Below are 13157 nucleotides of genomic sequence, written 5' to 3'. Positions count from 1 at the left end.
CGGTGCCATACAGGAATGGACACGATTACTATTTTCTATTGCCCGACCAGCTTTAATATTTCTACATGCTTAAATACACTCAGGTGCTGCCATGTGGCTAGTTGATTAGAGATTTGTAATAATGAGTACCTAAAACGTGGCCAGTAATTATGTACAGACACACAAGTTCATTTCGCTAAGAGAAATCATAAATTAAAGCCACATTAGAGACTACATGTTGCATAAAACTGACACAGTTCTTCAGAGAAACACTTCTGAGTGAATTTTAACAATATAGTTTAAGCTATGCTTTTTTAGACTTGAGATATCAGATCAAAAAACATTCAAATAAAGGGTTAGAAACTGAATTGCTTCAACTTTATTGATATGAAATTTCCCAAGTAAAAGAAAGTAAAGACCACCTGATTTCTTGCGGTTGAGGTGGTGTACTCTGAGCAGAGGGAGCGGCGGTCGGCCTGATGTTCCGACTATGTCCGCTAGAAGTCGCTGTTTCCGGCAGCGATTCGACAGAAAGGATGTGACGTAACTATAGTTGATGTAAAATGGCGACGATCGCATTTTAGTCAAAACAGAACCGACGAGTTTTAAAAAAGGGGTCAAATAAAGGGAAAGTTGCTGATTTTACGGAAAGAATATAAACATCAAGTTTATTTGTGGAGCCTTATCAAGGTAAGTGAGTGAGCTGGTTTATTAACTTTCACAGAAATGAAGTAAAATGCCTCTTCTACATGTACGTCATTGGGCAGGTAAACTAGGTTAGCCAATACTGCTATAAAAACTGTAGTTTTAGTCTTTTTTTTTTTAAAGAAGGGAAGCACATAATTGCTGAGTATAGGTGAACAGGACGGGTGTTTATATTAACCCGTGACGGCGTCCCCGGTGGCGTGTTTCTGGCGGCAGGTTCAGACATGACCGAGCAGACCAGCGTTAACTCGGAGGGGATCGTGGGCCTGGATGAGCCCAAGAAGATGACCAGAGAGGACTGGAGGAAGAAGAAGGAGCTGGAGGAGCAGAGAAAGCTGGGAAATGCTCCAGCTGAGGTGGACGAGGAGGGGAAGTAAGTTTTTGCCTGGGCAGAAAGTGTGTGCTTTCAGGCAGCTGATGGAAGGAATGATGTGATTTGTAACGTGAACGCTTCTGTCCTACAGGGACATAAACCCCCACATCCCACAGTACATTTCATCAGTGCCGTGGTACATCGACCCATCAAAAAGGCCCACACTAAAGCATCAAAGACCACAGGGTGAGAATGAGAAGCAGTACTCTGCAATCGGAGAGTGGTACAAGAGAGGAGTGCAGGAGGTGAGAATGAGGCGAGTTTTTCCTCTCATGTGGACACAGAAGTAGATATATTGCCACAAAATCTAAAAGCTTCACTTTGTGTCTCCACACAGAATGCAGTTTCAACTAAGTACCGTAAAGGGGCTTGTGAAAACTGTGGTGCCATGACACACAAGAAGAAAGACTGCTTGGAGGTAAAACCGATGAAACAGTTTTACAATTATCTGCTGGAACAAATTAATATTCAGGGTTTGCTTATCCTGGATGTCAAAGGCGTATTACTATCATTATTATTATTATTATTATTATTGTTATATTATTTGTACTAAGCTAGCATCTTACCTTTCATTTTGTCACACCAGCGACCCAGAAAAGTTGGTGCTAAATTCACAGGAACAGGGATTGCTCCAGATGAACACGCTCAGATCCAGCTCGCCATGGACTATGATGGAAAGCGTGATCGCTGGAATGGCTACGACCCCGAGGAACATCAGCGCATTGTTGAAGAGTACGCCAAAGTAGATCTGGTAAGCGGACCAGCATGATTGAACTCCAGAGGTCAAAACATTGGTTAGCCGGTGTTGTTGTGGTCCGCCACCACACGACTGAATTCTTATTTGTTTCTCAGGCCAAAAGGACACTGAAAGCACAGAAACTTCAGGATGAGTTGGCCTCGGGAAAACTGGACCAGACTGTAAGTGCTCACTCATATTAACATGGTAATAATACATTTTCCCAGTTTTGGAGGCAAATATCAGACTGCAGTTTAATAACTTTACATTCTTTCTTTGTAGGAGCGGGAACATGACAGTGAAGATGAGGATGAAGACAAATATGCAGATGACATCGACATGCCCGGTCAGAACTTTGACTCCAAGAGACGAATCACTGTCAGGAATCTGCGTATCAGAGAAGACACAGCTAAAGTAAGAGCCACGTAGTAAAACATTAGTCATTTGTGCTTTCTCTGATGATAAACTGTGTACACAGGAAAAAATGAATACAGAGCACCGTGTTACCGCCCACATTATTGTGTAAAAGCTCTGAGCCACACCATATTCCTTTTATATTTTTCTTACAACAAGACTGTTATATCGGGATCTTGTTTAAGTTGTGAACATGAAAAAGCTTAGAATATTTCAAGCAGCCTGGAGAACTATTACTGCAGACGACTTACAGAAAATACAAGAAGGCTGCCTAAGAGAGTTGTGTTAATGAATAAAGGTGGTTGTACCAAATATTGACTCAGAGGGCTGTTGCAGTTACACAGACTCTGTTTTTGCATCATATGTTGTGTTTCATTTGTGTTTGCATGTTTCCTTCATGTTTGTTTTCAAGTGAAATATAAAAAAATCAAATGACTTTTCAGCAGTTCTGTATATGAAAGATGGGGTACTGCAATTTACTAATTTCTCTGTAATCTGAACTCCTCGTGTCTGTTTTTCACAGTACTTGAGAAATCTGGATCCAAATTCAGCGTACTACGATCCAAAGACCCGAGCAATGAGAGAGAACCCGTACTCCAACACGGGCAAGAACCCTGATGAGTAAGTTATGGGTTTGGGTTTTTTGTTGTTGTTGTTTTGGTTTGGTTTTTTTAAATAAAATCAACAGAAGAATAGTAGAAATAGTCTCCCAGTAACTGAGTGGACACTGAAATCATTTTTGAACTGTTTTGTGTAACAGAGTGGGGTACGCTGGAGACAACTTTGTTCGCTACAGTGGAGACACAATTTCCATGGCTCAAACACAATGTAAGTCCTAAAGTTATGGTTCCTTCTTTTCAAACACCTCATAACCTTAACTCTTTAGGTTTTGGAAGTATGACTTTACTTATATTGGAAATAACTCTAGAGATTTATTTATTTTTGGCCACTGTGATCAAAACTGTTGAATGTTTGACTGGATTATAATAGGTTACCAAAAGTCTTCCAAAAATTTAAAAAATCAGCATTTATAGAGTAAAAATCAGCTGCAAAAATGTAAAAAGCAGCCTGCTAACAATAGTGGTTAACATCTATACATCTATTTAGACATGGCTAAATTAAAAAGAGTGCCTCTCCTGTCACACGTATGTTATATATGAGAAACCAAAAGGCAGTTACAGTTTCAGTTAGTTACTTAGTAAAGGATAATTATGAATGAATTATGAAATCTGAGCTTTTTCTTATCTGATAGGACCACAGAGTGTAATTTGTTGTAATTGTCATTGCCTTGTGACAGTGTTTGCCTGGGAGGCTTATGAGAAAGGCTCCGAGGTGCATCTGCAGGCTGACCCCACCAAACTGGAGCTGCTGCATCGCTCCTTCAAGGTCAAGAAGGAGGACTTCAAAGAAGAACAGAGGGAGAGCATCCTGGAGAAGGTACACGGCTGATATATATTTATTTAGCAACAGGATGAGGCCTCTACATTTTTTATTTATTTATTTTTTCCAAATATGTGACGCAGCATGCATAAAGCCAAGCAATGACACGATCAGGAACAGTATTCCAATATTTCCATTGCAGCTTAACTTCACTGTCTCTATATGCCTCTCAAAAGTATGTCTGGAAAAATGTAGTTTATTGAACAGTTTCTGATGCATAAACCATTTACCCTAAATCCTCATCCAGCAAACCTCCCGGGTTTGAGGTGAAAACCCACTCAGTGCAACCACACACGCCTGGAAGCAAACCTTACCAGCCAGTCAGTGAAATTTGCTCCCTCAGTGACTTTTTGGTCTTTAATCTCTGTTGATAACACGGTGTGGAAACTAGTAGATTGCTAGAAGTGGCTGTTTATTTATTTGCACTTCGCTTGTAGTTTCCGAGTTCCCAATTCTAATCTGAATCCCCCCCCTTACTCGAAAAGCTGGAGTAGCACCACCTAGTGTTGAAGGATTTATTGATATGAGCATTTATAATGGCCAGTAAATGAAAATAAGAGTGAACTATACATGAGAGATGGGAGAAACATTCTTCAACCATCTTATGATTGCAGATGTTGCATAGTTTGTCCACCGGATGGCACTCTGCAGCTTCTCTGTTGGCAGCACGTTTGAGAACGCCACAAACAACCAGTCGATCTGAGCAGTCGGGCTTGGATCAGCTGTGTAAAGGAGAAAATAAATAACTAAAAATGTTAGGGATATCGGAAAGAAAAAAAAAATCGGCTGATATATCAGAATCTCAGACTGAACTCCATATCAGTCACAGCCTGGGCTTTACTGATGATGTTTCTGCTCTTGTGTGTGACAATCAGTATGGAGGCCAGGAGCATTTGGATGCACCACCGCGGGAGTTGCTGTTGGCCCAGACGGAGGACTACGTGGAGTATTCACGTCACGGCGCTGTGCTGAAAGGACTCGAAAAGGCTGTCGCTCGCTCCAAATATGAGGAGGACGTGCTCATCAACAACCACACTGTAAGGAGGGCAGACTGTAGCAAATGTGTGGCTAATTTTTGTACATTTTAATTATGTTTTATCCTAAAATCAAGATCATATCTCCTTGTTAGTGTATTTGGGGTTCCTACTGGAAAGACGGCTTCTGGGGGTACAAGTGTTGCCACTCCATGGTCAAACAGAGTTACTGCACAGGATCAGCTGGAATTGGAATTGTAAGTACATTTACTGAGAGTATTTGAAGGGTTTGTTTGATGGATAGGATATCAGTTTATAAAGTGGTCACAGATTTCTCACTTTCCAACTGTGTTTTTTTTTTATGAACCCCTGCAGAACAACTCGGAGTGCACTCCATTTGAAGAGGTACTAACTGAGCCACAGGAGGAGGAACAGCCCAAGACTCTGCTAGAAGTAAGGGACACTGTTTTTTAAAAAAATGCAGCAGTTAATGTTAATAAGCTTAAATGTAATGTTCATTATTAAAATATTCGTGATCTCCAGATGCATCAAGATAAGATGAAAGAGAAGAAGAAGAAAAAGAAGAACAAAAAGAACAAGAAGCGCGACTCTGACAGCAGTGATTCGGAGGATGAGGAGAAGAAGAAGGAAAAGCTGAAGAAGGTGATGTTTTTGTTTGACTGCCGTGTTTGTTTTGATGAGTTTCTCCGTGTCTGACCTCCAACCGCCGTCTCCCTCTCAGGCCCTAGAAGCAGAGGACAAGCGGGTGAAGCAGGTGGAGGTGCTAATGCAGCTGGATGAGAGGAAGAGGCCGTACAACAGCTTGTTTGAAGTAAAGGCGCCCACTGAGGAGGAGATGGAGGCCTTCCGCATGAAACGCAGCAGGCCAGATGATCCCATGGCTTCCTTCTTGGGACAGTGACCTTTTCAGTCCCTGCAGATTCCCCTAAACTCTCCCCAAGGACTCTACTAGAGCAGCTGCTCAGTAAAATATAAAATCCCTCATTCACTCAAGTTTTGTGTTTTGGAAAGAAGTGCTGGAGAAACTGTGTACAGTATTTTGTAAAAGTTAATGTTGACACATTGCTTTGAAGCTTCAGGTCCATAAAATGTAGAACAACAACAAAAAAGGTGTTTCGCTTCAACAGGAGACATTTAAATACTTTCAAACCTTTCAAATTCAGTCTTTACAGGAAACATGAGAAACGTAACTGCATTTTTTTTATAATAAAATCCATTTGCCTGAATGTATGGTTTTTTGTTGTTGTTGGGTTTGTTTGTTTTTTTGCGGGGGCGGAGGGTTGTACATGAGGTATGAGCAATGGATGGAAACATGACTTGGGGTTGGCTTTCAAGGCCTACATGTATCATCAAGCGGCTGATCCTCTTAATTTTGCTGAACCTCAGTAGCTGTTGTTAACACGGCTGTGTATACATATCATGTTTTCCAGTTATGGACTCCAGATCCAAAGAAAGACATGGAAGAAACTTAAGTATGTGGGGAGATTTGTAAATTGGTACACAAGAACAGAAAGTAATATGGAAAGAACTCTTCAAAAGGCATTTCCAACATTTCTGTCAGGTCTGAGACTTCATCGATTTAAGTACTGATCTGAAGAGAAAGCAGAGGATTACTTCATACTGACCTCCACTACAGGCCAAAATGAAACTGAAGCTACCCTTCTGGTTTCTACCCTTCACTGAATCCCTGCTGTAGGGAACGGCTCGTTTATGTAATGTGCTCAGTGATCATGTTCCCTGTGTAAGTGATCAGGGTCTAAATCCACAGTTCTTTGTAAAAGTGCCCACCAGAGTTATTCTAGTTATTGTATTTTCTAATTATTTATTTATTATTTTTAAATTTCATTTTGACTCTCTTGAGCCTGTGCTTTTCACTTTAGTTTTTAATTGTTTATTGTTTTAATGTTTTGCTTTTTTCACTATTAGCTTTAGCCTTGCACAATATCATTTTACAGAGGGCAAATGCTGGAGGCAAGATTTAAGAAGATCAGTTCAAGTTTCACACAAAAATCCCGCAGCTTCTGAAAACAGTTCATTCACAGTCTTGTAGACCTCCAAACTCTCATTAGAGATGTCAGTTAAAACCTCATCGGGGAAAGCTGTAACTTTACTAAACTAACAAACAAAAACTAAAGACATTTCATCAATATTTGTATTTAATTTAATTGTATTCGTTTGCCAGGATTACAAAATCATGTCACAGTTAGTTTTGACCCCCCCGCCAAGTCTAGTTTTTATTTTAGGTAACACGGTTTTTCACATGTAAATTGAGTTTTAGAACTATTTTACTGCATAAGCTTTTAAAAACCAAAAACTGAACCTTGCAAGGTGTGTTTACCTTTCGTAACGCTCTCCTTCTGAATGAAATGCTGCTTCAAAGCAGCGACGAACAATTCTGGATAATTTATTTGGGAAAAAAAGAAATAATTATGTACTTTTTAATTTTGCTTTTTAAAGCCTTGGATGTGTGTTAAGCATAACTAGGGCAAAGATAAAGCGGGAAAGAAGGGAAATGAATAAAATCTCAAATACCTAAAAAAAAAAAAAAAAGTCACCCAGAGCGTCACCTAACCTAATGGACTGAACAGAAAAATGAATGCAAAGATGAGATGGCTACCTCTTCATTCACTGGGTGATTTTCTGGAAAGCCCTGATGAGGGTTCCAAGGTGGAGAAGAGGACACCAAAAACAAGCAGTCAATCCCAGCGTGCCTTATCTCAGACTGCAGGGAGAAGTCTGTCCTTGTGTGCCTCATTAACCAGGTGCACACATTATCCACGTGCATTACACATGAACACAGTCCGAAACCTAAAACATGGCAGACGTGTTTTTTGCAGTGTACAGTGCAGGACTATTTTAGTGCTCTTAATAAGAGAAGGAAACGCAAATGTTTTGTTTTTTTTTTCATTTTCTTTTTCTATTATTGCAACATTAGACCGCTTCTGAGGATATTAGTATCTAAATGCATAAAGTGTAACAAGCTAAAAGTTTCTGCTTTATCTTTTTTAGCCCTCGTTGTGTAATGTCTTGCTTCCTAACAGCAGAGTTTGTGAGCCACTGATGTGTCACTGCTTCAGCTGTTGCACTGACTTGAATGTAATGACATCATGGTGAAAGTATTTTTTTTTTTTGGCCTATCACTCGCATAAACAGGGCGGATGTTACGGAGGCTCTGGGCTGCACATTTCTCTGCAGAGCTTCTCTTGAAGAATGCTGCCTCAATCGTTTGCTGGAAATGTAGGAAGGTTTGTGCGCTCTGATGCAGAGAAAGGGCTCGGACAGAGCTGAAAAATACCCATGGGTCATAATTTCTCAACTGGTGAGTTCTTACTCTGTGCTTTTAAAATGGCTGACACACTCCCTTTATATAACCTGCTGTAAGCTGCATGTTTTTATGTAACCAGAACATATAACAGATCCATCACATTTGTCATTAGTTACTGAGTGATAGCATGAAAATGACCACGCCATCTAGATGCCCGTCCACATGTTGTGTTAGGTTTTAGTCTCTGGTTGACTCCAGGAATCTTTTACCAGATGTTTGCATCATCTGATTAATGGCTGCAAAACTCAAGTCAGTATAATTGTTGTAAACAGTTGCTTCCCCTTGCCTCGTTGTGACTCTACAGTTCCCATCATGCTCCAGATGTTTGTGATGATCTATGTGCTGTCAGTTGTCGTCTCGCAGTCAACAAATCCCCCATCTAAGAGAGGTCGGAATTTCACCATCCACTCATCCCAGCTGGTCTGCAGTCTGCCGGGCCCAGCGGGGCCTGCAGGGAACCCAGGAGCCCCTGGATCACCCGGGGCCATGGGCCCCATGGGCCCCCCGGGGTGGACGGCCAAGATGGGAAGGATGGAGAGAAGGGAGCGAAGGGAGATCAAGGTAGTAGTTAATCTCTAGTTGTATGTTACTGTGAACTTGAATGATCTTCACATCATATATGTCACTGATCTGATTTTTATTTAGCACACCCCTCCAACATCTATGCACAGATGTCTGAAGTTGCACGTTCTTAAGTGTAAAGGGAAAGGTTTTATTGCCATTTGATATTTTTGGTAATTAGCTTCATGTTCAGACCTTGTTCAGCTGCTTAAAGGACCCTGTTGGTTTATTATTTATTATCACAAGTTTTGAAGAGTCAGAAAACATCTAAAGACGAGCCCTAACATGCCAATTAATATGCCCTTTTCTTTTATCAGTGACAGTTTCTTGGGGAATGTTTTAGGCTCTTAAGAGCTTTTAGTCATCAAAACAATTAAACTACTCACCAGATTAACAGGACACTTTAAAAACAATCAGATATGGGGGAAAAATGAGGGTAATAGGCATGCTAGTCCACCCTGTCCACATGCTTTGCCATGATACTGGGGGGCTCTTGCACTGCTCATCCTGTTCCTCTTTGCACAAATGAGCAGACACCAGTCTCTAAGGCCCTTTTATGGCCTGTCCAGCTCCCCTAGAGTAACTGTCTGTCCCCTGGAATCTCTTCTATGACAGTAAACCTTCTGTTAATGACACGTAGTGATGTGCCATTCAAGAGTTGAACTACCTGCGGAAACTCTAGGATCCAGGTATCACCTCATCCTGCCAGTTGTTACAAGTGACCTTAGACAAATGTAAAAGTAGTGAAAAAAACAGTCAACAAAGTTCAGAGTGTCAGTGGCCTTCACCTGTAAAACCATTCCTGTTTAGGAATCTGTCTTTCATGAACACCAAAGCAGCTGAAAGTGATTCACAACCCCCTCTGCCACTTAACTGACCAGATCAATATCACAGAAGTCTAACTGATTTCCTATACTCTGATTTAAATGTGTTCCTTTATTTATTTTGAGCACAGTATTTGTTTAAAACATGATTTTGGACTTTTTAGCCTTTATTTAGAGAGAATAGTGCAGAGAAGACAGGAATGCTATCAGATCTTGGTGAAACCCATGATAAACGGACTTTAACCCAGGCATCTTCAATAGCCTTATAGAACAAAGCTAAGCTGCTCAAGCATGTCAGCTATACTGGTGCCCAGATTATACTTATGATTATGTGTTATCAGGTGATCCAGGGAGACCTGGGAACCCAGGTAAACCGGGTATGAAAGGTCGTGAGGGTGTTATTGGCAAGGCCGGACCTCGTGGACTGAAAGGACAACGTGGAAAACCCGGAATATCTGGAACCCGGGCACAAAAAGGAGACGTGGGTGAAATGGGCGAGGAAGGAGCTCCAGGTGGTTGTAACTGTGGCAAGCAAGCACGATCAGCTTTCTCGGTGGCTGTGACAAAGAGCTATCCTAAAGAGCGCACGCCCATCCGCTTCACCCGGATCCTGCTGAATGAGGGGAATCACTACAATGCCTCCAGTGGGAAGTTTGTCTGTGCTATCCCTGGAGTTTATTACTTTACCTATGACATCACACTGGCCAACAAGCACCTCGCCATTGGGTTAGTTCACAATGGGCAGTACAAGATCAAAACATTTGATGCAAACACTGGGAATTATGACGTGGCGTCTGGTTCTACTGTTCTCCACCTGAAGGAGTCAGACCAGGTCTGGCTGCAGATCTTCTACTCGGAACAGAACGGACTCTTTTTTGACCCTTTTTGGACAGACAGCACCTTTACGGGCTTCCTAATCTACCCTGACCAGGAATTTCTCAATGAAGCAGATAGAAAAGCAAATGCTCAGGATGAAAATGAATGAACTGTAATGAAGATTTATAATATATATCGAATTGAACTTCACAAGTTTGGGCTTTGTGGAATTTCAGTTGTTTAAGACATCCGTCACCAGGAGGCGCACTAGGAAAGAAAGAAAATCAACTGGAGGAATCACCCAACAAAGCCTTAATAATGAACAAAAAACATTTTACCTGCAATATTATGCCCTATTCGCATAAAATATTTTAAATGATGTAGCCCAAAATAACCTAAATAATTTAATTCCGTTTCTTTTTTTAACTCCTTGATAGGAGATGGCACAGTGCCATCTTCTTCTTTTTTTCCTTTATTAATCATTAGAAAACACAATTTGAAATAAAATCTAAATTATATTGTAAGATAAATTATTTTACAGTGTTTGTGTTTTTGAGTCAAAACAATGGTATACTGGTTAGCACTGTTCTGGAGTGTTTCTGTGTGGAATTTTCCTCCTCTCTTCATGTTCCTCCCACAGTCCAAAGACATGCAATTAGGTGCATCAGGTTAATTGGTGACTCTAAATTGCCGGTAGAATATAAATGTGAATGGTTATCTCTCTCTTTGTGTTGGCCCTGGCGACCTGTCCAGGGTGTACCCTGCCTGTCACCCTGTGGCACCTGTGATAGGCTCTAGCCCACCTCTGCAACCCTGAATTGGATAAGTGGAGGAAAATAGGTGGAACAGTTTTTCAGTATTTGTGTATGGTTCATTAACATGAGGTGTATTTTTGTGTTCAAGTTCATAATTACTTTCATGACACATAGAAGTGTATTCTATAGACTAACATCTTTTAAATAAAACTAATAAGCATTTTAGAAATCAAATAACTAATCTTAGAGTTTTATTAATTTAATTAAATGAAATTTCTACCGATTGCGCCACTGGAGTTTTGCACATACTATCAATTTAAATGGCTTTTTACTTGAACACTTGTATTAACTCTTGTGTTTGGTAGCAAAAACATGTGTATAATGAATTTGGATTAAAGATTTTTATGACACAGTAACATTTTTACATGGGTTGTAGCTTAAAGCGTGGCCTTGAGTTAAATCTGACAGTTTTAAACATACTTAAGAGACAGTTGCAAACCTTTCAAGCCAGCCATAAAAACACAATGGATTCTTCTGTACGATGAAATATCCTGTTTACTGATATTACAGTTTTACTTCAATAATAAAAGTGTCATGTTTCTGGCTGCACCACCCTGACATCTGAGAACATACAAATTGCTCAGACAAAACAGCTTTAAAACCACCGATATTTATGCATTTGATTATTTTAACAATGAAAAAAAAAAATCAGACTATTGCGTCACTCTTTTTATGCCAAAAAAAATTATTTGAACAAACTGAAAATTTATTCAACTCAAAATGTTTTTCTTCCAGCGAGTATTGAAATGAATAAATGATTATAAACAGAAATGATGCACTCAGATAAAATAATATGCACGTCATGCCATTGACTTGTGTATCAAATTATGTAAATATTAACCTGCAGTTTTGTATTTGTAGAATTTAAAAAAAAAGAAACATTTCTCACTTAATGCTATCATGCTCCAGTCTAAGGTTTCTTCATGGGCTGAATGGCTTAATAGAATTCAGGTTAACACTTTATAATACAATCTGCGATTATGACATAATCCTCCTGCAATTAAATAGAATTTTTATGTATTTTGTTTTAAATTACAATGTAATTTACCTACAAATACGTAACTGTGGGTACATTAGAATAATTTGGAAATAAGTCAGGTTTTTACAGGAAACAAAGAGAAATAATTATACTGTAAGCAAATTTATGCAGCATATAAGTAATTTTATGTATGTAACTTACAGGATAGAAGAAATAGTGACATTTTAAGTCATTGTAAGTAATGTCTAACTTCTGGGTATTTTACAGGAAAGGAGACAAAAATGATACTGTGAGTAAATTTAAAAACTGCATAAACAATTATAAGTATTGCATAATTTCCTGGTAATTATGCCATCATAAATTATAAGTACACTGTGCTTTTTGGGGTGTTGGCCGTATTATGGAGTGAATTTAAGTTACGCGTTATTTAAAATTACTTAAACATGAACTAAATTTATTCACAGTATAAATACTTCTTTGTTTTCTGTAAAAAAAAAAAGAAGACTTTTGCCCCCTTATGCCAGTGTACCTACCTTCAAGTATTTGTAGGTAAATATAATTACATTGTAATTTCAAATAAACTACATTCCACTGCAATTCCATTTAATTAGTCGTGGGCTGTATTGTGAAGTGTTACTAAATACAAGACAATGACAGACTGCATTAAGGAGACAAAGGATGGGAGAAACACAAGAACATGCTGCACCTCCTGTGTTTCTTTATTTTTAGAGGCCGTTTATCACCATTTCATGGACCACGGGGGGATTTTTAACTGGGGTTTTATACTCTAATGTCTCAAAGTCATCTGTGGGTATTCACATCACACATGCAAGCAATTAATCACACTTGATCTAATGTGTTACTTAACTAAAGTAACCATAACCCATGATATTTCAGGGAAAAAATGCAATTCTGCATTTAAGCTTGTGCTTATGTAAAAGTACAAATGCATCAATGGCAAACCTGAAAACTTCATTTTAGAATAGTTAGTCAGTGTGGAGCTAATTTAAACAATTTACCCAATCTTATGTAAAGCGTTAATAGCTATTTGGAGTCAAATCATTTGCAGTACACTTCATGCAGGCACAGCCTCTGCTACAAACACTCAGATAACAACTTTCTTAAGTAAACAGGAAGAAATCAGCATTTTATTTATATACAGGCTCAGCTCCCCTGTTCTTATGTTTGCAAAATC

The 13157-nt window shown here is 39.4% G+C and overlaps 2 protein-coding genes across 2 annotated transcripts; both read left to right on the top strand.

Annotated features, from left to right (window-relative positions):
* The first annotated feature begins 504 nt into the window (after nucleotides 1-504).
* Nucleotides 505-5868, top strand: slu7 (SLU7 homolog, splicing factor). The gene is made up of 15 exons (XM_013277571.3): nucleotides 505-669; nucleotides 901-1057; nucleotides 1149-1302; nucleotides 1395-1475; nucleotides 1644-1808; nucleotides 1910-1975; nucleotides 2076-2207; nucleotides 2731-2828; nucleotides 2968-3035; nucleotides 3505-3644; nucleotides 4523-4684; nucleotides 4777-4878; nucleotides 4997-5074; nucleotides 5165-5284; nucleotides 5364-5868. Exons 2-15 carry the CDS (start codon nucleotides 909-911, stop codon nucleotides 5541-5543), a joined length of 1695 nt encoding a protein of 564 aa, XP_013133025.1. The 5' UTR covers nucleotides 505-669; nucleotides 901-908; the 3' UTR covers nucleotides 5544-5868.
* Nucleotides 5869-7441: 1573 nt separating this feature from the next.
* Nucleotides 7442-11409, top strand: c1qtnf2 (C1q and TNF related 2). The gene is given in 4 exon segments (XM_013277582.3): nucleotides 7442-7961; nucleotides 8272-8466; nucleotides 8469-8528; nucleotides 9694-11409. Coding segments are annotated over 4 exon segments (921 nt in total). The 5' UTR covers nucleotides 7442-7939; the 3' UTR covers nucleotides 10338-11409.
* Nucleotides 11410-13157: the final 1748 nt, after the last annotated feature.

Source organism: Oreochromis niloticus, linkage group LG2, assembly GCF_001858045.2.
Source record: "Oreochromis niloticus isolate F11D_XX linkage group LG2, O_niloticus_UMD_NMBU, whole genome shotgun sequence".
Classification (NCBI taxonomy): domain Eukaryota; kingdom Metazoa; phylum Chordata; class Actinopteri; order Cichliformes; family Cichlidae; genus Oreochromis; species Oreochromis niloticus.
This window is presented reverse-complemented; position numbering and strand designations above follow the sequence as displayed.

Bases quoted from the DNA above. Each gene is read 5' to 3' on its own strand.
- slu7 (XM_013277571.3), top strand. From the start codon at position 909: ATGACCGAGCAGACCAGCGTTAACTCGGAGGGGATCGTGGGCCTGGAT. The intron at 2,208-2,730 runs GTAAGAGCCACG...TGTTTTTCACAG, and splicing joins TCAGAGAAGACACAGCTAAA to TACTTGAGAAATCTGGATCC. The intron at 3,645-4,522 runs GTACACGGCTGA...TGTGACAATCAG, and splicing joins GGGAGAGCATCCTGGAGAAG to TATGGAGGCCAGGAGCATTT.